The sequence below is a fragment of the Prionailurus bengalensis genome, chromosome C1 (genome assembly GCF_016509475.1).
Source record: "Prionailurus bengalensis isolate Pbe53 chromosome C1, Fcat_Pben_1.1_paternal_pri, whole genome shotgun sequence".
Lineage (NCBI taxonomy): Eukaryota > Metazoa > Chordata > Mammalia > Carnivora > Felidae > Prionailurus > Prionailurus bengalensis.
In genome coordinates this window covers 35,948,077-35,972,498 of record NC_057345.1, presented here as the reverse complement: position 1 = coordinate 35,972,498, position 24,422 = coordinate 35,948,077, and the positions used below count along the sequence as shown (strand labels likewise).

General features: G+C 37.6%; 1 protein-coding gene across 1 annotated transcript in view; it reads left to right on the top strand.

The window, feature by feature from the left end:
* Positions 1–24,422, top strand: part of TESK2 (testis associated actin remodelling kinase 2) — a 134,897-nt gene that overhangs the window by 8,376 nt on the left and 102,099 nt on the right. The window contains exon 2 of the mRNA XM_043574796.1: positions 19,817–20,126. Within this exon, the coding sequence (XP_043430731.1) occupies positions 19,905–20,126 (222 nt within the window). The 5' untranslated portion in view covers positions 19,817–19,904. The remainder of the gene's footprint in view (positions 1–19,816; positions 20,127–24,422) is intronic.

The following is a 24,422-nucleotide window of genomic DNA, read 5'->3' as shown; positions in this document are numbered from 1 at the left end:
TGAGAAACAGAGAATTTAAGTGACTTGCCCAAATCATACAGCTATTGTGGCAGAAATTCAAACTATGCACTCTGGCTCTAGGGTCAGTGTTGTTAATATTATGCTTTGCTATTATCAAAGTTGAGTTTTTGCCAATCTGATAGAGAAAAATGGTACCTAGTTTTAAGTTTTAAAAAAGTTGTGGTAACAGTTAAGCATCTATTTATATTGTTTTAATTATTCATATTTCATTTTCTATAAACTACCTGTTTAAATTCTTATTTTTCTGTTGTCATAGGCCTCTTTTCTGTTGATTTCTAGGTCTCTCTCTATTTTTATACACATCACACACATATACTTTATATAATTCATGTATATATGATAGTTTGTTTTCCTGTGGTATGTGTTCCCATTTTGGTATTTGTCATCTGTCTTCTTTTATTTTATTCCCATGCAGAACTTCTGGATTTTTATTTAGGCAAATTTTTTTCTTTTTTTTTATGTAGACAAATTTCTTAATCTTTTCTTTTATGGCTTTTGGATTTTGAGTCCTATTTAGAAAGGCCTCCATTTTAATCCTTCATTTTTTAATCTATCCAGTGGGAACAAGAAAACAGAATTATTGTGAAGGTCAAAGTGCTTTGTGAACTATAAACTGTAAATCATTATACAGATGAAATATGGTGTTGTTATTTATTAATTTGACTTCTGAATAAATTGTATGGAGGCTGTCATCTCTTCTGCATTAAGTGGAATACATTGACATAATTTTCTTTCTGCAATGTGGAAAAACTTGTGGTATTGATGTTGTGGTCAGTGTTTTTCTTGGGCAATTTACATGGGATCTTTTTCAAAAGTAGATACTGTGGAAATCCAGAAGTATTTTGGCATACATTAGTTTTGTTCTTTTTTAAAAAATTTTTAAATGTTTTTGTTTATTTTTGAGAGACAGAGGTAGAGCTCAACGAGTGGGGGAGGGGCAGAGAGAGAGGAAGACACAGAATCTGAAGCAGGTTCCAGTCTCTGAGCTGTCAGCACAGAGCCCAACTCGGGCCTCCAACTCGTGAACCGAGAGATTGTGACCTGTGCTGAAGTCGGATGCTTACCCAACTGAGCCACCCAGACACCCCATTCTTGTTTTTTTTTAATTTTATTAATGTTTTATTTATTTTTGAGAGAGAGAGAGAGAACAAAGGGGGGAGGAGCGGCAGAGAGAGAGAGGGAGACCCAGAATCCAAAGCAGGCTCCAGGCTCTGAGCTGTCAGCACAGAGCCTAATGCAGGGCTCCAACTTGTGAACCGAGAGATCACGACCTGTGCTGAAGTTGGATGCTTAACCAACTGAGCCACCCAGGTGCCCCAGTTTATTCTTTATATTTGAAATCTATAATTAGAATCTGACTAAAAGTTCTAAAAAATTGTTTTGCTTTCATATTAGCTCTGATACACAAATTTATACATTGTTTACTTTGGGTATTATATTCCTACTGATTTGTAGGAATTTGTAATTTGTGAGGATATCTCACACATATACTTGTGTGTATGTGTGTTTATAAAATTAATGCATTTTCATTAAGGAAGAATGGGAAAATAGAGGTAATTTTAAAGGAAAAGATAGAAATTATTCAAATCCTCCGTAGATTCAAACAGTTAATAGCCAGTGTTAACAGTTTGGACTGTATTCTCTCAGAATTCTTCTTGTGTTTGTGTCTGTATTATCATCACCAACTCTCTAGAGCTTGGCATAGTGCTTGGCTCCTAGTAGGTACTAAATAAATATTTGTTGATTGAATGAGTAAAAGAATGAATATGCTTTTACATAGAAAATATGGAATCTTGGAGCGCCTGGGTGGCTCAGTTGGTTAAGCATCTAACTCTTGATTTCAGCTCAGGTCATGATCTCACGGTTCGTGAGATTGAGCCCTGCGTCAGACTTTGCACTGTCAGCATAGAGTCGTCTTGGGATTCTCTCTCACCCTCTCTCCCTGCCCTCCGCTGCTCACGCGTGCATTCTCTCTCTCTCTCTCTCTCTCAAAATAAATAAATAAACATTAAAACTTTTTAAAAAAAATATGGAGTCTCAATGGCCTATTTTTTTCCTCCACTGTAAATTTTGATTCATATAGTAGTATTGAAATTTGTATGCCACAATTCATTTGGAGGTGAGTAAGTTTGAGTCTAAGCCCTCACGGAGCTCATAGTCCAGTAAAAGAGATAGATAAACAACAATTAAAATACTATGTAATTACTGTAATAGCAAAGATTTGTGCAAGGCATTATCAAAGCACAAAAAAAGGAGATTGAGGGGTCAGAGGACACTTCCCACGTGTGGTGATTATTGAGAGAGTCGTTTGAAGAGGTCATGAAGAACATAACAGGGAGAAAGAATATTACCTGTACAGGCATTGAAGTAAGAGCAGGGCTCTACAAATTGTTCTCTATGTCTGGAATAGATCGTGTCTGTGGGTAAAGGGATAGAGATAGATGAGGCTGGAGATGAGGGTAGCGGAAAATAAGAAAGAGCCTTTGTATCACACATGAAGAATTCTCAAAAGTTTACTCCCCTTGGAGAATAGATTGGAAGAGGTGCAAGAGTAGAGATAGGAAGACATTAATTGAGTACAACCAGTTAGAATGAGGTGAATATCACTTCAGCTGAAATAGGAAGGGAAGGGTAGGCTTGAAAGGTGGGTTAAGGTGGATATGATTAGGCCCGTTTTAGTAGAGCATAGTATTTGAAAGCCAGACTAAGGAATTATGGATGCAACAAATGTCACTGAAGATTGTCATGTTATGTGACCTGTTACAGGTTGTAGTGTGCTTCCTTCTGGCTAGTCTGAAATAATGTTGAAATCTTTCATGCCTGTGAAGTAGTAGAAATATTTCACAGGAGTGAAATTTTGGCCTGAAAATGACCCTTTATTTGAAAGGAAACTTACGTGTGTATTTGATAAAGACCCTTGAGAAAAGGCATTGTGAGAAAATACTTTTTTTTTATTTTTAATTTTTTAAATGTTTAGAGAGAGAGGGTGAGCAAGTGGGGGGGAGGGGCAGAGGGAGAGAGGAGAGAGAGAGAATCCCAACCAGGCTCCGAGCCATCAGTGCAGGGCCCAATGTGGGGCTTGATCCCATGAACCACGAGATCATGACGTGAGCTGAAACCAAGAGTCAGACACTTAACCCACTGAGCCACCCAGGTGCCCCAGAAAATACATTTTTAAATAGTTGTATGCTGTTTCCTTTGGATTCTTAAGACCAGATAATTCCTCTGGCATGGTAAAGTTCTGGTCATGTTGGGGCTTCATAGCAAATTTAAGGAAATCATATTGAAAGCCCTCTTAAAGCACCATAATTATACCAGAGAATACATTTTATTTTATTTTTAAATGTTTATTTTTGAGAGAGGCAGAGAGAGCGTGGGAGAGGCAGAGAGAGGGGGGGAGACAGAGATCTCAAGCAGGCTCCGTGCTGACAGCACAGAACCCGATGCGGGGCTCAAACTCACAAACTCTGAGGTCATGACCTGAGCCAAAACCAAGAGTCAGATACTTAACTGACTGAGCCACCCAGGCACCCCCAGAGAATACATTTTAAACTGCAATTGAAATTTTTTCCTAAACTTAAATCAGAAAAAATATTTCAAGGAAGCAAACCCCTATCAGAAAGTTAAAGAAATGCCAGGTAATATGCTACAATTAATATGAATTCAGTTTAATGACTACATCCTTTGTAGTTGTATTTATATACATTCATAATTAAATGTTTTAAGAGATTCAAGTTCATATAGATTGATTTAAAATTATGTGAACTTTGCCACATTTATTATGTCAAATTGATGCTTTGTTTTATAATTATAGAAGCTATATACCATTATAGAAGGTTTAGAATAAGAGTAAAGAACAAGTCATAATCTTTTTACCCCAAAATAACATTATCACTTGGTATTATTCCCTTATTTTTTCCAGTGCATAATTTTATATAATTATAATCACCGATTATTCAATTTTTACATTCTTTGCCTTTCCCTCTTCCCATTTCACATATATCATAAATTTTGTCTCATGTGGTCTAAGCTACTGTTGTAGGAGGGATGAAAGTATAGATCTACCTTTTTAACTTCATTAAAAAAATTTTTTTTTTCAACGTTTATTTATTTTTGGGACAGAGAGAGACAGAGCATGAACGGGGGAGGGGCAGAGAGAGAGGGAGACACAGAACTGGAAACAGGCTCCAGGCTCTGAGCCATCAGCCCAGAGCCTGACGCGGGGCTCGAACTCACAGACCGCAAGATCGTGACCTGGCTGAAGTCGGACGCTTAACTGACTGCGCCACCCAGGCGCCCCTTAACTTCATTTTTTAAACAAAAGTAATGCATGATCATTGCAAGAAACAACTATAAAGAATGTATTCCATAAAAAATTGAGTGTCTCTTATAATCACTTCTTCCACCAAGATGACAATTTAGTGTATATATTCCTCTAAATTGTTTTCTAGGCATATACTCATTTAATTCTCTTAAAAAATCAGGGAGATATAGTTAATATTTATCTCTATTTTATAGATAAGATACAATGTTCACTATTATACCAAAAAATAAAAACAAGATCCCACTATTTATTCTATTTTGCAACTTGCTATTGTTACTTAACAGTGAAACTTAGACATCTTTCCATGTTAGTATGTATAAAATTGATCTCATTCTTTTAATGACTATTAAATTATATGGATATGCTATAATTTTTTTAACCTATCCCTATTGATGGACATTTGGATTATCTGTTTTTTTTCTGTTACTGATAATGACAACATGTAAGTTATTATTCTTGTACATATATCTTTGTGTACTTGTTTTAACTGTCATTTTTAATGGCTATAAAATATTCCTTTTAGTGGAAATAATACATTTGAGAAAAACAAAATTGAATAAAAATATTTTTTTGGTGAATATTTTTTGATAGTACTTCATGTTATTAATTTTATTTTCCCTTTTATCAGATTCCTCCTTTAACCTTTGCAATGTAAACTATAGAATAGTCTACCCTAACCCCAGAACTAACTTCCTCTTTCCTCTTGCTTTCTTGATAGCTCTCTGCAATGGGCTCTGCAATGGGCTACAGTCTCTGCAATGGGCTTCTGACTTACTTTATCAGAACAGATGAGTTGTTTGTCTGATGATCTAAGTGGTCATGTTTAGGTCTTCTTAAAATAAAATAGGAACATTTATCAGAAGAGGTATTATCCTGGAAACTCACACATTCTCCTAGTACTTTAGCATTTCAGCTTATTTGAATGGGGTCTAATAATATCAGTTTACCTTGTGTCAAGTTTCATGTTCCAGCATACAAAGTTGAAGATACATTTAGTGTATTTAGAACATCAGAAGCCATGTTTTTAATATCTAGATTATGGGAAATAATAGTCCTATTCAATTTTGTCCTAGTTAGATTTTATATTTAATATTGTGTACATTTTTTACTATTGTGTTTTAGCAGACCTTTCACTGTTTGGAGGGCAATCAAGGCTAAACTATAAAGAAGGTAACCAGGGAGATCTTGATGCACTGTTCTATAGGAAACCTGAAAGACTTGTGTATATTTTCCCTGGGGAAGACTTGGTAACTGAAAAGCTATCATAAAGAAGAAAAAAAAAGTCTTAATTTGTTGCATTCTTGCAGCATTCAAAACTAGGATTAAGGGTGGAACAGGGAAGGGAGAGGAAAGGGAATTCATTTTTAGTAAATTCTTACTGTGTGACAGGCACTTTGCCCAGTACTTCATATATGCATTTTTATTCTTTAACTCCTTAGTATGTTCTCATTTAATGTTTATTTATTTTTGAAGGAGAGAGAGACAGAGCATGAGCAGGGGAGGGACAGAGAGAGAGGGAGACACAGAATCTGAAGCAGGCTCCAGGCTCTGAGCTGCTTGCACAGAGCCTGATGCGGGGCTTGAACTCACAGCCGTGAGATCATGACCTGAGCTGAAGTCAGACACCTGACTGACTGAGCCACCTAGGTGCCCCTAGTATGTTCTCATTTAACTCTCATAATAACTCAATGAGATATAGTTAATGTTTCCATATTATAGATAAGGGCAGAATTTAAGTAACATGCCCAAGATCATTAAGCTACTAAATTGGAATAAAAAAATTTAAAAAAAATTTTTTTATTTTTGAGAGATAGAGTGTGAGTGGGGGAGGGGCAGAGACAGGAGACACAGAATCTGAAGCAGGTTCCAGGCTCTGAGCTGACTGGATGTGGGGCTTGAACTCATGGACCAAGAGATCATGGCCCGAGCCAAAGTTGGACACTTAACCAACTGAGCCACCTGGGTGCTCCGGATTCAAAATTTAAAAAATTTATTTTGTTTATTTTAGTCACACACATATATTTAATTAATTAATTATTAAGTGTTTATTTTTGAGAGAGAGTGCACATGCACATGGGGGACGGGCACAGAGAGAGGGAGACAGGATCAGAAGCAGGCTCCTTGCACAGACAGCAGAGAGTCCTGTGCAGGACTCACACTCATGAACTATGAGATCATGACCTGAGCTGAAGTCTGTCGCTTAACAGGCTGAGTCACCCAGGTGCCCCCTCCATATATGTTAAATATATAATAATATTTTAGAAAAATCTCTTTTTTCCTGCTCTCATTTCATGAAATTTTAAGCCTTTACATGCTTTTTCAATTTCAGTATCTTCGCCATCACTAGGTCCTTTTTGAATTATCTAGCACAGTTCACCGTGGTATATCCTCTGCTATTCCATCTAAACTGTTTGAGATATAACAGTTTTTGAATATATGTGTGTTGCTTTTTTAGAAATTTTATTCCAAGCAATAAGTACTCATTCACACAACATAAAAGCAGCTGGTTTTTCCATTTCTAGTGTTGATGTTTGTGATCTCTTTGCTGTACAGGCATAGCCTTGGAGATATTGCAGATTTAGTTCCATACCAACACATTAAAATGGGCCAAATGAAATTTTTGGTTCTCAGTACATATAAAATTTATGTTTATACTATACTGTAGTCTGTTATGTATACAGTAGCATTATATCAAAAAATATATATACACCTTAGTTAAAAAATACAGTGTACCCTGAACAACACAGGGGTTGGGGTGTTGACCCCCGGTATGATAAAAAATTCACATACAACTTAACTACTAATAGCCTGCTGTTGACTGGAAGTCTTTTTTTTTTTTTATTAAAAATTTTTGCTGTTTATTTATTAATCAGCCTGAGCTGAAGTTGGACGCTTAACTGACTGAGCCACCCAGGTGCCACTTTTTAAAAATTTTTAAACATTTATTCATTTTTGAGAGACAGAGACAGAGTGTTAGCAGGGGAGGAACAGACAGAGAGGGAGACACAGAATCTGAAGCAGGCTCCAGGCTCTGAGCTGTCAGCACAGAGCCCAGCGTGGGGCTTGAACCCACGAACCATGAGATCATGATCTGAGTCCAAGTCAGACGCTTAACTGACTGACCCACCCAAGTGCCCCATGGAAGTCTTACCAAAAAGACAGTTGATTAACGTATTTTGTATATATATTATGTATTGTATTCTTACAGTAAAGTAAGCTAGAGAAAAGAATTTGTTTTTTTGTTTTGTTTTGTTTTGTTTTGAAATGAAAATGTTATTAAGAAAGTCTTGGGAAAATATATTTATAGTACTGTACTATATTTATCAAAAACTCATTTATGTTTTTTTTTAACATTTCATTTATTTTTGAGACAGGGAGAGACAGAGCATGAACGGGGGAGTGTCAGAGAGAGAGGGAGACACAGACTGAAACAGGCTCCAGGCTCCGAGCTGTCAGCACAGAGCCCAACGTGGGGCTCGAACTCACGGACCGTGAGATCATGACCTGAGCCGAAGTCGGATGCTTAACCGACTGAGCCACCCAGGCGCCCCTCAAAAACTCATTTATAAGTGGACCCATGTAGTTCAAATATGTGTTGTTTGAGGGTCAGTACTGTATTGCTTAAAAATGCTAACCATCATCTCACCTTTCAGTGAGTCATAATTTTTTTGCTGGTGGAGAGTCATGTCTGGATGTTGATGGCTGCTCCCTGATCAGCATAGTGGTTACTGAAGGTTGAGGCAGCTGTAGCAATTTCTTAAAATAAGACAAGAATGTGAAGTTTGCCACATTGATATTTCTGTTACTTCCAGGAATGATTCCTCTGTAGCATGTGACGCTGTTTGATAGCATTTTACCCACAGGAGAACTTCTTTCCAAACTGGAGTCTTCTCAAACCCTGTAGCTGCTTTATCACCTAAGTTTATGTGATGTTCTAAAGCCTTTGTTTTCATTTCAACAATCTTCACAGCATCTTCAGGAGTAGATTCCACCCCAAGAAAATACTTTATTTGCTCACCCATAAAAAGCAAGTTTTATCATGAGATTGTAATAGTTGAGTCACATCTTTGGGCTCCACTTCTAATTTTTTTCCTATTTCCACCCCATCTGCAGTTACTTCCTCCATTGATGTCTTGAACCTGAGAAAGTCATGTGTAAGGATTGGAATCAGTTTCTTCCAAACTCTTATTTACTGTTGCTATTTTGACTTCTTCCCATGAATAGCAAATGTTCTTAATGGAATCTAGAATGGTGAATCCTTTCCAGGAGATTTTCAGTTTATTTTGTCCAGATTCATCAAAGGAATCATTTCCCATAGCAGCTGTAGCCTTATGGAATGTGTTTCTTTTTATTTTTATATTTTTGAGAGAGAGAGACAGAGAGAGAGAAGGAGATTGAGAATGCACAAGTAGGGGAGGGGCAGAGAGGGAGAGAGAATCCCAGGCAGGCTGTGCATTATCAGCACAGCGTCCGATGCCTGCTAGGCTCCAACTCACAAACCATGAGATTGTGACCTGGACTGAAGTCAGACACTTAACTGACTGGGCCACCCAGGTGCTCCTGAAATGTGTTGCTTAAGTAATAAGACTTGAAACTAAAAATTAACTGGCCTAACTTCAAGATTGTGTCTCAGGGACTAGGGAAGCCCTAGGAGAAGGAGAGAGAAGAGGGAAAAGCTGGTTGATGGGGCAGTTAGAACACTCACAATATTCATCATTTCAGTTCTCCATCTTATATGGTGCAGTTTGTGACATCCCCAGATAATTAGTAACATCACAGATCACCATAACAAGTACGATAATAATGAAAAGTTTGCTGTAGTGGAAGAATTACCAAAATGAGAGAGAGATGAGAAGTGAAGAAATGCTGTTGGAAAATGGTGCCAATAGACTTAATCAATGCAGGGTTGCCATAAACCTTCAGTTTGTAAAAAATGCACTATCTGTGAAGCATAGTAATTTATGCACAATAAAATAAGGTATACCTATATTAATTTGCTGGATTTTTTTAATTGAAAAAATGTTTATCTTTTGTTTCTGAAGCCTTTTTGTTTTTGTTATTATGAGCAAAATGTAAGTAACACCCATTTACCCATCTCCCATATATAAGTTATTAACATTTTGTAAAATTTGCTACATTTATTTTTTTCTGATATATTTTAATGAAACTACAGACATGCTATTTCACCTCTGTTTTTCCAAAAATAAGTCTTATATAATCTTAATGTCATTGTCACACTTAACAAAATTGATAATAATTTTCTACTATCATCAGGGTGCCTGACTGGCTCAGGCAGAAGAGCATGTGACTCTTGATCTCGTGGTTGTAAGTCTGAGCTCCATGTTGGGTGTAAAGATTACTAAAAAAAGACTGATAAACTTAAAAAAATGATTTTCTACCATCATCTAGTAGAAATCCTTATAAAAATTTCCTCAGTTATCTTTTATGTCTAGTTTGTTCAAATCAGGATTCAATCAAGTATCATTACTGTATTTAAGTCATTATAGCTCTTAATTCTCCTTCAGAGTCAGAATTTGAATAGAATACTATGTTTTCCATTCTAATATTCCTTCAGAAAGAAAAACTTTTGTAACAATTAGAACTTTCCAATAACAGAACAAGCCACTGGAGGAATTAGTGGGCTCTTTCTTAGTGGTGTTTTTTCAGTAGGCTGGGCTGACTCTTGGTTCTGTAATGTTCAATCCATTGGCCACCATTCTTCATATTATTTGACTACCTTGTGGCATTTGATAATGTTCATCATTTCCACCTTTGGCTTGTGTGACATACTTTCTCCTGGTTTTATTTTTACCTCTGTTGTTTCCCTTTTGTTCTGTATATGTTAGTGTTTCCTTGGCCTCTTATCTGATCTCATTTAAGGATGTCGAGAAGGAGACTGGGCTGTGGCACATAATAGCAACTCAGTAAATATTAGCTATTACTCATATTCTCTACTTTGAGAGACTCTTTAGAATATTTGGAAGTGCTAATGACTTTCAAATCTGTGTCTCCAGGCTAGTCTTCTCTTCTGACTCCAGTGTGGTGTCGATAGCTGCTTCCTAAATATTGTCACTTGGTATTCTTTTAGGCACCTCAAACTCTGTGCTCAGAAGAGAATTTTAATCAGTTCACAAATATTTTCCTTTGGTGAATTCCTACTCATTCCCCAAATCACCCAGGCTTGAAACATGGGGAGGATTCTAGGTAAACTTGGAGTCATCCTAAGTACTGCTCATACCTCTTACTTTCTCCTACTTCTATTTGCTCTCATTTTAAATTTTTTTAAATGTTTATTTATTTTTGACAGAGAGAGAGAGCATGAGTGGGGGAGAGGCAGAGAGAGGGAGACACAGAATCTGAAGCAGGCTCCAGGCTCTGAGCTTTAGCACAGAGCCCGATGTGGGGCTCGAACTCACGGACCGCAAGATCATGACCTGAGCCAAAGTCGGAGGCTTAACTGAGCCACCCAGGCACCCCAATTTTTGCTCTTATTTTTAAAGTCACTTACGTGATTTCCTAATTCTCTGTCCTTACTGCTAGTGCTTTAATTAAGTCCTCCTTATTTTTAACATGTCATTAGCAATTATCACACTGTATTGTACTCATTGAATTACATGTGTCTTTCCAAGGGGAGACTAAGCTCCTGGAGGGGTTGAATCACGTTTTATTTGGTTTTCTATATGCTTATCTAAGAGAGGCAGTAGTATAATGATTAAGAGTACAGGCTCTGGATTTGAATTCTGGCTCTACAACTTCTTGGCTGTAGGAGTTTGGACCAGTTAACTAAGTCCTTCATGTCTTTGTTTCCACATTTAAAAAACAAGAATAATAATAGTATCTATTTTATTGGGCTATTATGAATATTAAATATAAAGCACTTGGAGGACTGTTTGGATTATAGTAACTAATTACATTTTATTATAATGCCTTGTACCTACCTAGTTATCCAATTAACATTTGAGTCAGTTAACAGAGAGGATTCCTGAATTGTCCGAAAGACTGGACTAGTTAATGTAAATGCCTTTACAACTTTTAACCTAAGTTTCTGTTTTGTGTCATGACATAAGGCCTGGTAGATTGTAGTTAAAAGAGTAGAAAAGATGTTTATCCAAAAGAGATAATACAGTTTTAAGAACTGGCTTTTGATCTGTCTGACACCAATATATGCCATTGTGTAATTCATGGCTAATTAAATAGGGGATGCCAGTTTCTATGTTAGATTGCCTTTGGTTTGAATGGAAACTGCAACTCATTATTTCGCAGTAGGATGGCAAGTTCAGCAGTATTGCTTTTATTTTTAATTGGGCAGTCATCCTGAAATGTGTCTGTATTTGCTATGTTGGTTCATAGAAAGGATAGCAGCTGAGCAGACCTGTCATATAGATTTGCTATGTGGTTGGTCTTGATACACAGCTAATGCACTTGTCAGTATTCATGTTCTGGAAAATGGCCAGTTTTCTGGATTACATCTTACTCATAACAAATCCTTGTTTTGTTTTGACTTAGGAAATTTTTATGATAATAGAAAGAAAGCAATATATGATTAGGATACTGTTTGCCTTCTTTTTCTACTCTTTATACCCAGGTTATAAAAGTCCACTGAAATCTCAGCAGACTTTTTTACTCACTTTGTGGAACTTCATTACCAACTTTGTGCACACACAATTCTATATTTGGATGGATATTGAAAATTTTTGGTTGCTGGCTGACACTGACACTGCCATGTCCTGCCTGCTACCTGATGGTTGATAACTAGTCAGTACCTTGCAGGATTTTATTTGCATCTCCATTATTGTGAAGTTTCCTCTACTTTGTGCCTATTAAATGAGAGGGTAAGAAACAATAAATACTATATATCAGAATGGAAAAGAAATATGATTGGGAGTTGACCTATCTTCCCTGTCAGCTTGCAGCTTGGCATCCATTCTTTAGACAGTCTGTCTTTTTAAACCAATGCTCATTTTTATGTCTGTGGAATGTGATTAAATGACTAAAGGCTTTTGTTCCAGAGGCTGGTGGAGCTATCATTGTATACTCCTTAGCCTCTGTTGTCAAGATGGGGGTGGAGGGGTGGGTGGGAGTGGAATAATAGTAGCTTTCTACCTAGCTTAATATGCAAATAATTTTTCACGAAATTTAGTTGTTTTTCTGGAAGGGACATATCATGGTGGAAAGTGTTTCAATTTGGAAGTACTGAATTTGAATCCCAAGTTTGTCACTAGTTATTTGAGTTTGATCAAGTCTTTTAATCTCAGTGTCTTAATTTCGTCCTCTTTAAATTGGAGATAATACCTACTTTGCAGAGTTGTCATAAATACTAGAGATAGCGTATGCAAAACACTTGGTAGGAGTGCCTAGGTGGTTTAGTCGTTTGAACGCCTGAGTCAGTTGAACTCAGGTCATGATCTCATGGTTCATGGGTTTGAGCCCCGCATCAGGCTGTGTGGTGAGCTTAGAGTCTGGATCCTACTGTGGATTTTGTGTCTCCCTCTCTCTCTGCCCTCCCCGGCTTGTGCTCTCTCTCTCTCAAAAATAAATAAACATTAAAAAAATTTTTAAACAAAATGAAACAAACAAAAACCTACTTGGTAGAATGCATGGTCCATGGTAATTGGTAACTGCAGTTATTATTTCCAGAAACATTTCAGATGGGAGTATGATCTGTGAGTCCTAGAAAAGTTTCCTTGATTCTCTGGAAAATCATTTGTGGAGTTCCTGCTTTGAAGGATAATATATATAATATTAGATATAGAGTATTTAATTCACTGGCTCATTTACTGGTAGCTTTTACTTTCCCCAAAGTTTTTAATTGTACCTTCTTTGTGAAAAATAAATCAATCCCCAATATAAGTGAAAATTAGCCTTTGAAAAGCAACACTTGCCTATGTAAAAAAGAAAGCAAAAGGTTTGAACTTCCAAGTTTATAAGTGTTGAAATTGAGAATACAGTTACTAAAAAATGATTTGTGTCCTTCCTAGCAACATAATTTTGGCATTTTTGAAAGACTGCTAAAGGCTATTTCCTAGTTTAAAGTACCAAACTGATGTAGCTTTTCTAACACAGTATTTCTCAACGAGGGCACTATTGGCATTTAGGGCAGGACAATTCTTTGTTGTGCAGGAGTGTTCTATGCATTGTAGGACATTTAGCTTTCCTGGCCCCTGCCCACTAAAATGCCAGTAGTGCCCACCCCACACCTTCACCACTGTGACAGTAACTACTCCCTGACAAGGACCTTCCTCCCCCTAAATTTTCACATGTCCCTAAATGAGAACCACTGGGACTCCAGCTGAAATATTTTTAGTGAAGCAGATCGTACTATCACCAGTTTTCATTTAAGAATTCCAAGTTTGGGGCAGTTGGTTGAACATCCAACTCTTGATTTCAGCTCAGGTCATGATCTCAGGTTCATGAGATTGAGCCCTGTGTTGGGCTCCATGCTAACAACGCAGGACCTAGTTGGGATTCTCCTTCTCCCTCTCTCTGCTCTCCCCTGTTCGCACGCACACTCTCTCTTCCTCTCTCTAAAAAAAAATAAAAATTAAAAAGTCTTTAAAAAATAAAAACTTATTATAAAAGGAAATCTTTGTGTTTTAGAATTTCACTAGCATTTAGATATAGAAGAGTTATTCAAATGAATTAATAGCAATTTTTAATCTATTAACAGTATTTAGGGAAACCCTATGATGCCATATAAGGCAATACAACTATACATTTATAATAAATAGTAAATTTATTTCATAAATATTTCCATACTAGAATTTTTTTCAAAGAAGTGAACTTCATTGTTAACATTTCCTTTTTATTTTTTAATGTTTATTTATATTTGAAAGACAGAAAAAGTGAGAGCAGGGGAGGGGCAGAGAGAAAGGAAAACAGAGGATCCAAAGCAGGCTCTGTGCTGACAGCAGATAGTGTCATGCAGGGCTCAAACCCGTGAAGCATGAGATCATAACCTGAGCTGAAGTCGGAGGCTCAACCAACTGAGCCACTCAGGTGCCCCGTTACATTTCCAACACAAATATTCATCTCCTCACCCGGATAGACACCAATTTTGCATTTTTTTCTAGATGAAAGACTTCAAACATGTACCTGTTTTCACATCATAAAGTGGTAGGTTGGGTATCCTAGCTGTGCTGTCTTTAGAAGTAATGTGAGGCTGCCACATTGCCAAGACAGTGTTTTTGGGTGAGAACTCAAGGCAAATTGCCTTTGGGAGGTCAAAGGAGTGCAGTAGTCCCTTGTTAGTGACATTGATAATATTTATTTTTCTCCATTGCCCCAGGCAAACAAGGTGCCATCCTTACTAAATGTGTAGACTTTGCAGTTTTTCCCACATTCCCTTGGAAATGATGTACTTTCTGTGAAATGTGGTGGTCCATTTACCATGTGCAGTTCTTCTGATCCTCACACTGTCAGGAACAGCATGAATGGCTCCATCTTGTCCCAGGAAAATGAATTCTTCTTCTTTTTTTTAATATGTAATTTTGAGGGGAGGGGCCTGGGTGGCTCAGTCGGTTAAGTGTCCAACTTTGGCTCAGGTTGTGATCTCACGGTTTGTGGGTTCGAGACCTGCATCGGGCTCTGTGCTGAACACTTTCTCAGAGCCTGGAGCCCGCTTCAGATTCTGTGTCTCCTCTCTCTGCCCTTCCTGTACTCGTGCTCTGTCTCACTCTGTCTTTCAAAAATAAATAAATTAAAAAAAAAAAAAGAGAGAGGGAGAAAGAATGAGTGGGGGAGGTGCAGAGAGAAAGGGAGACACTGAATCCAAAGCAGGCTCCAAGCTCTGAGCTGTCAGCACAAAGCCCAATGCAGGCCTCGAACTCACAAACTGTGAGATCATAACCTGAGCCAAATTCAGATGCTCAACCGACTAAAATACCCAGGTGCTCTGAAAATTAATTCTTCTTCTTTTTTTTTTTTTTTTTTTAACATTTATTTGTTTTTGAGAGAGAGTGAGAGAGCGTGAGTGGGGAAGGGGCAGAGAGAAGGAAGAGAGAGACAATCCCGAGCAGGCTCCGCACTGCCAGCATGGAGCCTGATGTGGGGCTCGAACCCACAGACCATGAGATCATGACCTAAGCTGTAGTCAAGAGTGCAATGCTCAACTGGCTGAGCCACCCAGGCGCCCCTCAAGTGGTCTGTTTAAAGTGAAACCTGCATTTTTTCAGTCATTGAATCTTTCTAGTAAATGTGAGAGTAATTGCAGTTGTCTTTGTTCCCCAAAATTGTATACTTTCAGGGGTACAATTAGTATAAAAAATATAATATTCCATAAATAAGACTAAGGGAAGTAATTGAGAGGCTGAAAATGTAAAAATCTCACACATTTCAAATAATTTCTTTTTTACTTTAAAATTAATCATTTTCAGGGGTGCCTGGGTGACTCGGTTGAGTGTCTGACTTCAGCTCAGGTCATGATCACACAGTTTGCAGATTCAAGCCTTGTGTCAGGCCCTATGCTGACAGCTCAGAACCTGGAGCCTGCTTTGAATTTTGTGTGTGTGTCTCTCTCTGCCCCTCCCCTGCTCTATCTCTCTCTCAAAAATAAAATAAACATTAAAAAAATTTTTTTAATTAATCATTTTCAGACTTAAAAAATAGGACATGGTTTCATTTGTACTTTTGTTGCCTTTCATGGCTAATTAAAATTTATCAGATTAAGTTGAAAGTCACTTGTAGCTTGGTTGATTTCATTTAAAACATGGTCATTTAGGGAGCACTTGGGTGTCTCAGTTAGGTGTCCGAGTTTTGGTTTCTTGTCAGGTCATGATCTCACAGTTCATGAGTTCGAGTCCTACATCAGGCTTTGTGTTGTCAGTGCAGAGCCTGCTTGCAATTCTCTCTCTCTCTCTCTCTCTCTCTCTCTCTCTCTCTCTCTCTCTCCTACCCAGTAGTGCAATTGCTGGGTTGTAGGGTAGTTCTATTTTTAATTTTTTGAGCAACCTCCATACTGTTTTCCAGAGTGGCTGCATCAGTTTGCATTCCCACCAGCAGTGCAAAAGAGATCCTCTTTCTCCGCATCCTCACCAACATCTGTTGTTACCTGAGTTGTTAATGTTAGCCATTCTGAATGGTGTGAGGTTGTATTTCACTGTTTTGATGTGATGAGTGATGTTGAGCATTTTTTTATGTGTTGATTGGCCATCTAGATGTCTTCTATGGAGAAGTGTCTATCCATGTCTTTTGCCCATTTCTTCACTGGATTATTTGTTTTTTGGGTGTTGGCATATAATTTTTCATAATATTCTTTTATAATCCTTTGTATTTCTTGGTGTTGGTGTTGTTTTTATTTCTCCTCCTTCATTCTGATTTTATTCATTTGAGTCCTCTTTCTCTCTCTCTCTTTTTTTTTTTTTTTGATGAGTCTGGCTAAATGCTTATCGATTTTGTTGATCTTTTCGAAGAACCAGGTCCTGGTTTCACTGATCTGTTCTTTTTTTTTTTTTTTTTTTTTTTTAGTTTCTATTTCATTTATTTGTGCTCTCATCTTTATTATTATCTTCCTTCTACTAGCTTTAGGCTTTGTTACTCTTTTTCTAGCTCCTTTAGGTGTAAAGTTAGGTTGTTTATTTGAGATTTTTTTTGTTTCTTGAGGTAGGCCTGCATTATTATAATATTCCCTTTAGAATAGCTTTTGCTGCATCCCAAAGATTTTGGACAGTTGTATTTTCTTTTTCATTTGTCTCCATGTATTTTTAAATTTCTTTGATTTCTTGGTTGACCCATTTATTGTTTACTAGCAAGTTATTTAGCCTCTGTGTATTTGTGTTCTTTCCAGATTTTGTCTTGTGATTGGTTTCTAGTTTCATACTATTATCCTCAGGAAAGATGCGTGATATGATTTTAGTCTTTTTCAATTTGTTGAGACTTGTTTTGTGGTCTAACATGTGATTTGTTCTGGAGAATGTTCCATGTGCACTTGAAAAGAATGTGTATTCCACTGTTTTTGGATGTTCTGAATATATCTATTAGATCCATATGGTGTAATGTGTCATTCAAAGCTATTGTTTCCTTGTTGATTTTCTGTCTGATCTATCTATCGATGTAAGTGGGGTGTTAAAGTCCCCTACTATTGTATCATTGTCAATTTTTTCCTTTATGTCTGTTAATAATTACTTTATGTATTTATAGTTGTTACATTCTCTTGTTGAAATTTTCCCTTTATCATTATGTAGTGTCCTCCTTTGTTTCTTTTTATCATCTTTTTTTTAAAGTCCCATTTTGTCCATATAAGTATTGCTACCCCAGCTTTCTTTTCACTTCCATTTTTTTGTAACTTAAACAAATATTTTTGAATTAAATTTTAATGATACCACTTAACTACAACTTGCTTCTTTCCCCCTACTTAGTATTGCTTTTGAAATACATCTACATTGCTAGATAGAGTTCATTCATTGTAAGTGCTATATATTTCATTGAAAATATTCTACAGTTTCCTATTGTTCTTACAGGTTAACTTTGGGTTGTTTCGTCCCCCCTCCACACACACACTTATTACAAACAATGCTGAAATAAAATGAATATTCTTGTTCACATCTCCTGTTGTGCAGGAGTTTGTATAAGTATATACCTTTTATTTTTTTAACCTTCTTAAAAAATTGTATTTATTTATTTATTTGAGAGAGAGAGAGAGAATGAGCAGGGGAGGGGCAGAGAGAGAGAGGGAGACAGAGGATCCGAAGTGCAAGGCTCAAACTCATGAACCATGAGATCATGACCTGAGCAAAAGTCAGATACTTAACCAACTGAGCCACCCAGGCGCCCCAGCATATACCTTTTAAATAAATACTTTTCCCCTTCCCCATGAACCAAGATACAAAGATATTTGCTTTTCAGAATAAAAATATCAAAAATTTCAGCCTAGGGGCACCTGACTCGCTCATTTGGTTGAGCAGTCAACTCTTGATCTCAGCTCAGGTCTTGATCTCAGGATCATGAGTTCAAGCCCTGTGTTGGGCTCCACGCTGGGCATGGAGCCTACTTGAAAAAAAAAAAAAGAAAGAAAGAAAAAAGAAAAATTTCAGCCTATTGTGCTATTTTGAAACTTGTAACAGCTGCAACCAAACCAGTTTAGTTGGTATTAGGTGTTCCTTACCTCCTCTCAGACCTATTGAGCTGCAATGAGCAATTCTGTCTTCCAAGTCTTAGTATATAGACAATAGAATCTGCTACCCACCAGAAAAATTGAGGGCATTGTGGAAGTTAATAATGTATTTCATTCAAAATGAAATATATCTAAAAAAATTAAAAGTCAGTAGATAGTAAGGCAGTCAGGTTGTTCAGTAATTTCACAAGCAACTATGTTTTATGTAGTTTTAACTTCAGTATTTTGTACTTTCTTTTTTTTTTTAAATTTTAATGTTTACTTTTATTTTTGAGAGAGAGCGTGCACAAGCAGGGAGAACAGAGAGACTGGGAGACAGAAACAGGCTGTAGGCTCTGAACTGTCAATATGGAGCCTGACATGGGGTTTGAACTCACGAACTGTGAGATCATGACCTGAGCTGAAGTTGGAAACTTAACCAACTGAGCCACCCAGGTGCCCCATTGTATTTTATTTTTCTAAAGTGAAGTTTATTTTTCCCCATCTTTTCTATCTCTGTCCACATTACAGTCACCCTTGTCTTTCTCCGCACTCAAGTACTGATCCCCTTTTCTAAACTTTATTTTTTTAATGTTTATTTATTTTTGAGAGAGAGACAGAGACAGAGACAGAGAGACAGAGTTTGAGCAGGGGAGGGGCAGCGATAGGGAGTCACAGAATCTGAAGCAGGCTCCTGGCTCTGAGCTGTCAGCACAGAGCCCCATGCAGGGCTCAAACTCACAAACTGTGAGATTATGACCAGAGCCAAAGTTGGACACTTAACCTACTGAGCCACCCAGGCGCCCCAAGAACATACTAATTCTTATATCATGGATTATTATTATTATTTAAATGTTTATTTATTTCTGAGAGAGAGAGAGAGAGCATGAGTATAGGTAAGGGGCAGGGAGAGAGGGAGACAGAGAATCCCAAGCAGAGTCCAGGTTGTCAGCACAGAGCCTGATGCAGGCTTGAACTCATGAACTATAAGATCATGACTGAGCCAAAACGAAGAGTCAGATGCTTAACCAACTGAGTCACACAGGCTCCCCTATCATGGATTATTTGAGAATGAAATGATGACCTATGTACAGCTTTTATACTATGATTCCTAGAATGGGTGCTCAATGAATGATAGATATTATTGTTATTTTGTTTTTTAGAATGCAGTTGATATTTATTATAGTCTACTCTAAAGACTGACTACATTTTGGGCTTTAAATATATCAGTATTTTTGAAGGTAAAGGTATAAAGTATTTTTTAGATCTGAAAATCAGGACCTAGAATGTGAAAGAGGAAATATTTTTACATTGATAATTCATTGGTTTGCATGTATTTATTCATTAATGGTTTTAATGAAATATCTTTCCGATATCTCTTTTAGCATCAAACCGGAAGAGAAGTAAAACTCAACAAAATCGTATTATGTGTGGAGTTCCTTCTTAAAAGAAGAAAAAGTGATTATTGAGACTATGGATCGGAGCAAACGGAATTCAATTGCAGGCTTTCCTCCACGTGTGGAGCGTCTTGAAGATCTTGAAGGAGGTGGTGGGGGAGATGGGAACATGACCCAGGTGGGAAGAGTTTGGCCATCTTCATATCGAGCTCTTATAAGTGCCTTTTCTAGACTGACGCGTTTAGATGACTTCACCTGTGAAAAAATAGGGTCTGGCTTCTTCTCTGAAGTGTTCAAGGTGAGTGATGCCTCTGCTTTTCTCATAGTGTCTTGTTGATAATCAGCTTTACTACAGAGTTGATAATTGTGTTTAATTATGACATATCCTTTGCCTAGTTGAGGTGAGGGTGCTGTGCATCTTGATCAGTGTTCTAAATTTTCCTCTCCTCCGGCTTTGGGACTGTTGGTGGCCATGGGCTTGGCCAGTGCTATGTGTGCTTTTGCTGGTCCATGTGTGACACCATGACCCTGGCCAGTATACTGGGTCTCACTTGGGGTCTGCTACCAGATGCACTCAACATGCAGGAGAATGCAGGAGGGTTCTGGGGATGCCTGAGCCAGCCAGCAGTTTGGAGTTACTTTGAAGATGGAAATTCATGTGATTTACATCATATCTGGTCCTTCCATTTATGCCTGGGAGGCCTGACCTGCCCCTTTTCCATCAGCGCCTCGAGTCAGAACCTGGATATTTTTGTATTTACTTGGTGGTGCCCAATCACTGCCTCAGACACTTTGGAGATGGAGGGGATGACTGGGAGAATTTTACCATTGGGAGTTGTACATAATAGTTGTTTATGTCCTATTTTTTCCTCTTTCCATCTCTCCAGAGACATTTATCAAGGCCCTTATTTTGATCAAAAAAATAAATTAATTAAAAAAATAAACTGTCCTCTCACACTATAAACTTCTAGGCTATTTTATTTTAATTATAAAAATAATACATGCTAATCAAAAATTCAAATAATATAGGAGTATCTTCCACTCCCCCTCCCTATATATATCTCTCTCTCTAATAATAAGCATTATTAACAATTTGGTATGTATACTTCTGGATCCTTTTCTGTGCTTATACATATATTATACACAGACATCTTATATACATATATAAAAATTTATATATAAATGTAAGAAAATACACATATATACCCACTCATATAGTTTTTATTTGGTTATTTTATTTATTTTTTTTTTTAAATTTTTTTTTTCAACGTTTATTTATTTTTGGGACAGAGAGAGACAGAGCATGAACGGGGGAGGGGCAGAGAGAGAGGGAGACACAGAATCTGAAACAGGCTCCAGGCTCTGAGCCATCAGGCCAGAGCCCGACGCGGGGCTCGAACTCACGGACCGCGAGATCGTGACCTGGCCGAAGTCGGATGCTTAACCGACTGCGCCACCCAGGCGCCCCGGTTATTTTTTAATAAAGTTGAGCCCTTAATGCTTCCAAGTATTCGTATTTCCCAGGTTCACTTACTCTCCCAGAACATTATTTCATACTTTTTTTCTCTCATCAAAACCTCAGTACTTCTTTTCAGTGATGAGCTTGCTTCCTAATTCACTGAGAAAACTGAAGCAAGCTGGAGAACTTCCACAGCCTCCTATCACCACAAATACCTACTAATCCAGTATCTTTACCCACTTACTCAGTCTTTATACCTGTCACTATGGATGAACTACCCATGTTCCAATTTAAGCCATATTTCAAGTTCCAGGTGTTTTTTTTTAAATTTTATTTTAATGTTTATTATTTTTGAGAGAGAGAGAGAGCGCGAGCAGGGGAGTGGCAGAGAGAGAGGGAGACACAGAATCTGAAGCAGGCTCCAGGCTCCAAGCTGTCAGCACAGAGCCCGATGCAGGGCTCGAACGTACAAAACTCAAGATCATGATCTGAGCCGAAGTTGGACTCTCAACTGACTGAGCCACCCAGGAACCCCCTTTGCCCATTAAAAAAAAAACAAAAACTAATTCCACTATACTTAATATACAGTGTATATTAGTTTCATGTATACAATGGTGATTCAACAATTCTGTACATTACTCAGTGCTCATCATAAGTGTACTCTCTCTCTCTCTCTCTCTCTTTTTTTAATGTTTCATTTTTGAGAGATAGAGACAGAGCGCAAATGAGGAAGGGGCAAAGAGAGGGAGACACAGAATCCAAAGTAGGCTCCAGGCTCTGAGCTGTCAGCACAGAGACTGATGCAGGGCCAGAACCCACGAACCATGAGATCATGACCTGAGCCGAAGTTGGATGCTTAACCGACTGAGCCACCCAGGCACCCCATGATAAGTGAACTCTTTATCCCCTTCGCCTATTTGATCAATCTCCCAGCCCACCTCCCCTCTGGTAACCATCATTTTGTTCTCTACAGTTAAGGGTCTGTTTTTTGGTTTGTCTCTTTTTTTCCTTTGTCCATTTATTTTGTTTCTTAAATTCCACATATAGGTGAAATCTTATGGTATTTGTCTCTTTATCTGACTAACCTATTTCACTTAGCATTACATCCTCTAGATTCATCCATGGTGTTGCAAATGGCAAGATTTTATTCTTTTTTTATGGCTGAATAATATTCTGTTGTATATAAATATACCACATCTTTTTTATCCATTCATCTAATGATGGACACGGGTTGCTTCCATATTTTGGTTATTATAAATACTGCTTCAATAAACATAGGAGTGCATATATTTTTTCAAATTAGTATCTTTGTATTCTTGGTGTGAATACTTAGTAGCAGAATTACTGGATCATATGGTAGTTGTATTTTTAATTTTTTGAGGAACATCCATATGTTTTCCACAGTAGCTGTACCAGTTTGCATTTAAAAAAAATTTTTTTTTTAACGTTTATTTATTTTTGAGACAGAGAGAGACAGCATGAACGGGGAGGGTCAGAGAGAGGGAGATACAGAATCTGAAACAGGCTGCAGGCTCTGAGCTGTCAGCACAGAGCCCGATGTGGGGCTCGAACTCACGGACCGTAAGATCATGACCGGAGCCGAAGTCGGCCGCTTAACCGGCCGCTTAACCAAGCCACCCAGGCGCCCCCCAGTTTGCATTTTGACCAACAGTGCATGAGGGTTCTTTTTTCTCTATATCCTCCCTAACACTTGTTTCTTGTGCTTTAATTTTAGCCATTCTGACAGTTGTGAGGTGCTATCTCACTGTGGTTTTGATTTGCATTTCCCTGATGATTAGTGATGCTGAGCATCTTTTCATGTGTCTGTTGGCAGTTCCTTTGCCCATTTTTGAATTGGGTTGCATTTGTATGTATGTATATGAGTTGAAAATATTTTCTCCTATAGATGGTCTTTTAACTCTCTTGATTGTGTCCTTTGATATATACAAGTTTTAAATTATGATTAAGTCCAGTTTATCTATTTTTTCTTGGGTTGCTTGTGCTTTTTGGTGTGATATCCAAGAAATTATTGCCAAATACAATATCATGAAGATTTTCCCCAGTGTTTTCCTGTAAGAGTTTTATAGATTTAGGTCTTTGCATTTAGGTCTTTGATCCACTCAAGTTAACTTTTGTATATGGTGTAAATAGTAATGTGTTTTTAATTTTAAATTCCAGTTGTTCATTACTGGTGTATATGAATGTGACTGACTTTTTTTACACTAACCTTGTATCCTGAAGCCTTATTACAATTGCTTATCAGTCCCAGGAGGTTTTTTTAATAGATTCTTTAGGATTGCTACATAGATGGTTATGTCATCTGTGAACAAAGACAGTTTTATCTTTTTTCCTTCCAACCTGTATATCTTATCTTATCTTATCTTATCTTATCTTATCTTATCTATTAGCTAGGACTTATAGTATGATGTTCAAATGCAGTAGTGAGGGAGCACCTGGGTGGGCTCAGCCAGTTAGGGATCTAACTCTTCATTTTGGCTCAGGTCATGATCTCACAGTGGTGAGATGGAGGGAGCCCTGTGTTGGGCTCTATGCTGAGTGCGAAGCCTGCTTGGGATTCTCTCTCTCCCTCTCTCTCTGTTCCTCCCCTGCTCGTGCTTTCTCTTTCTCTCAAAATAAACAAACATTAAAAAAAAAAGAAAAGAAAAGCAGTAGAGAGAAGGTACATCCGTACCATTTTCCTAATCTTAACCAGAAAGCTTTGAGTTTTTCACCATTAACATAATGTTTGCTGTAGGGTTTTTTTTTTTTTTTTTTAAGATTAAAAAAAATTTTTTTAATGTTTACTTTTGAAGTAGAGACAGAGTGTGAGCAGGGGCAGGGGCAGAGAGAGGGGGAGACACAGAATTTGAGGCAGGCTCCAGGCTCTGAGCTGTCAGCACAAAGCCTGACATGGGCCCGAACTCATAAACTGCTAGATCATGACCTGACCTGAAGTCTGACATTTAACTGATTGAGCCACCCAGGCACCTCTGATATTTAATTTCTAATGATTATCAGAGAAAATGATGTACATGATGTCTACCTTTTAGAATATACTTAGATTTTGTTTTGACCTAATACATGATCTTTTTTTTTTTTTTTTTTTTTTGGCCAATGTGTTTGAAACAAGTATTA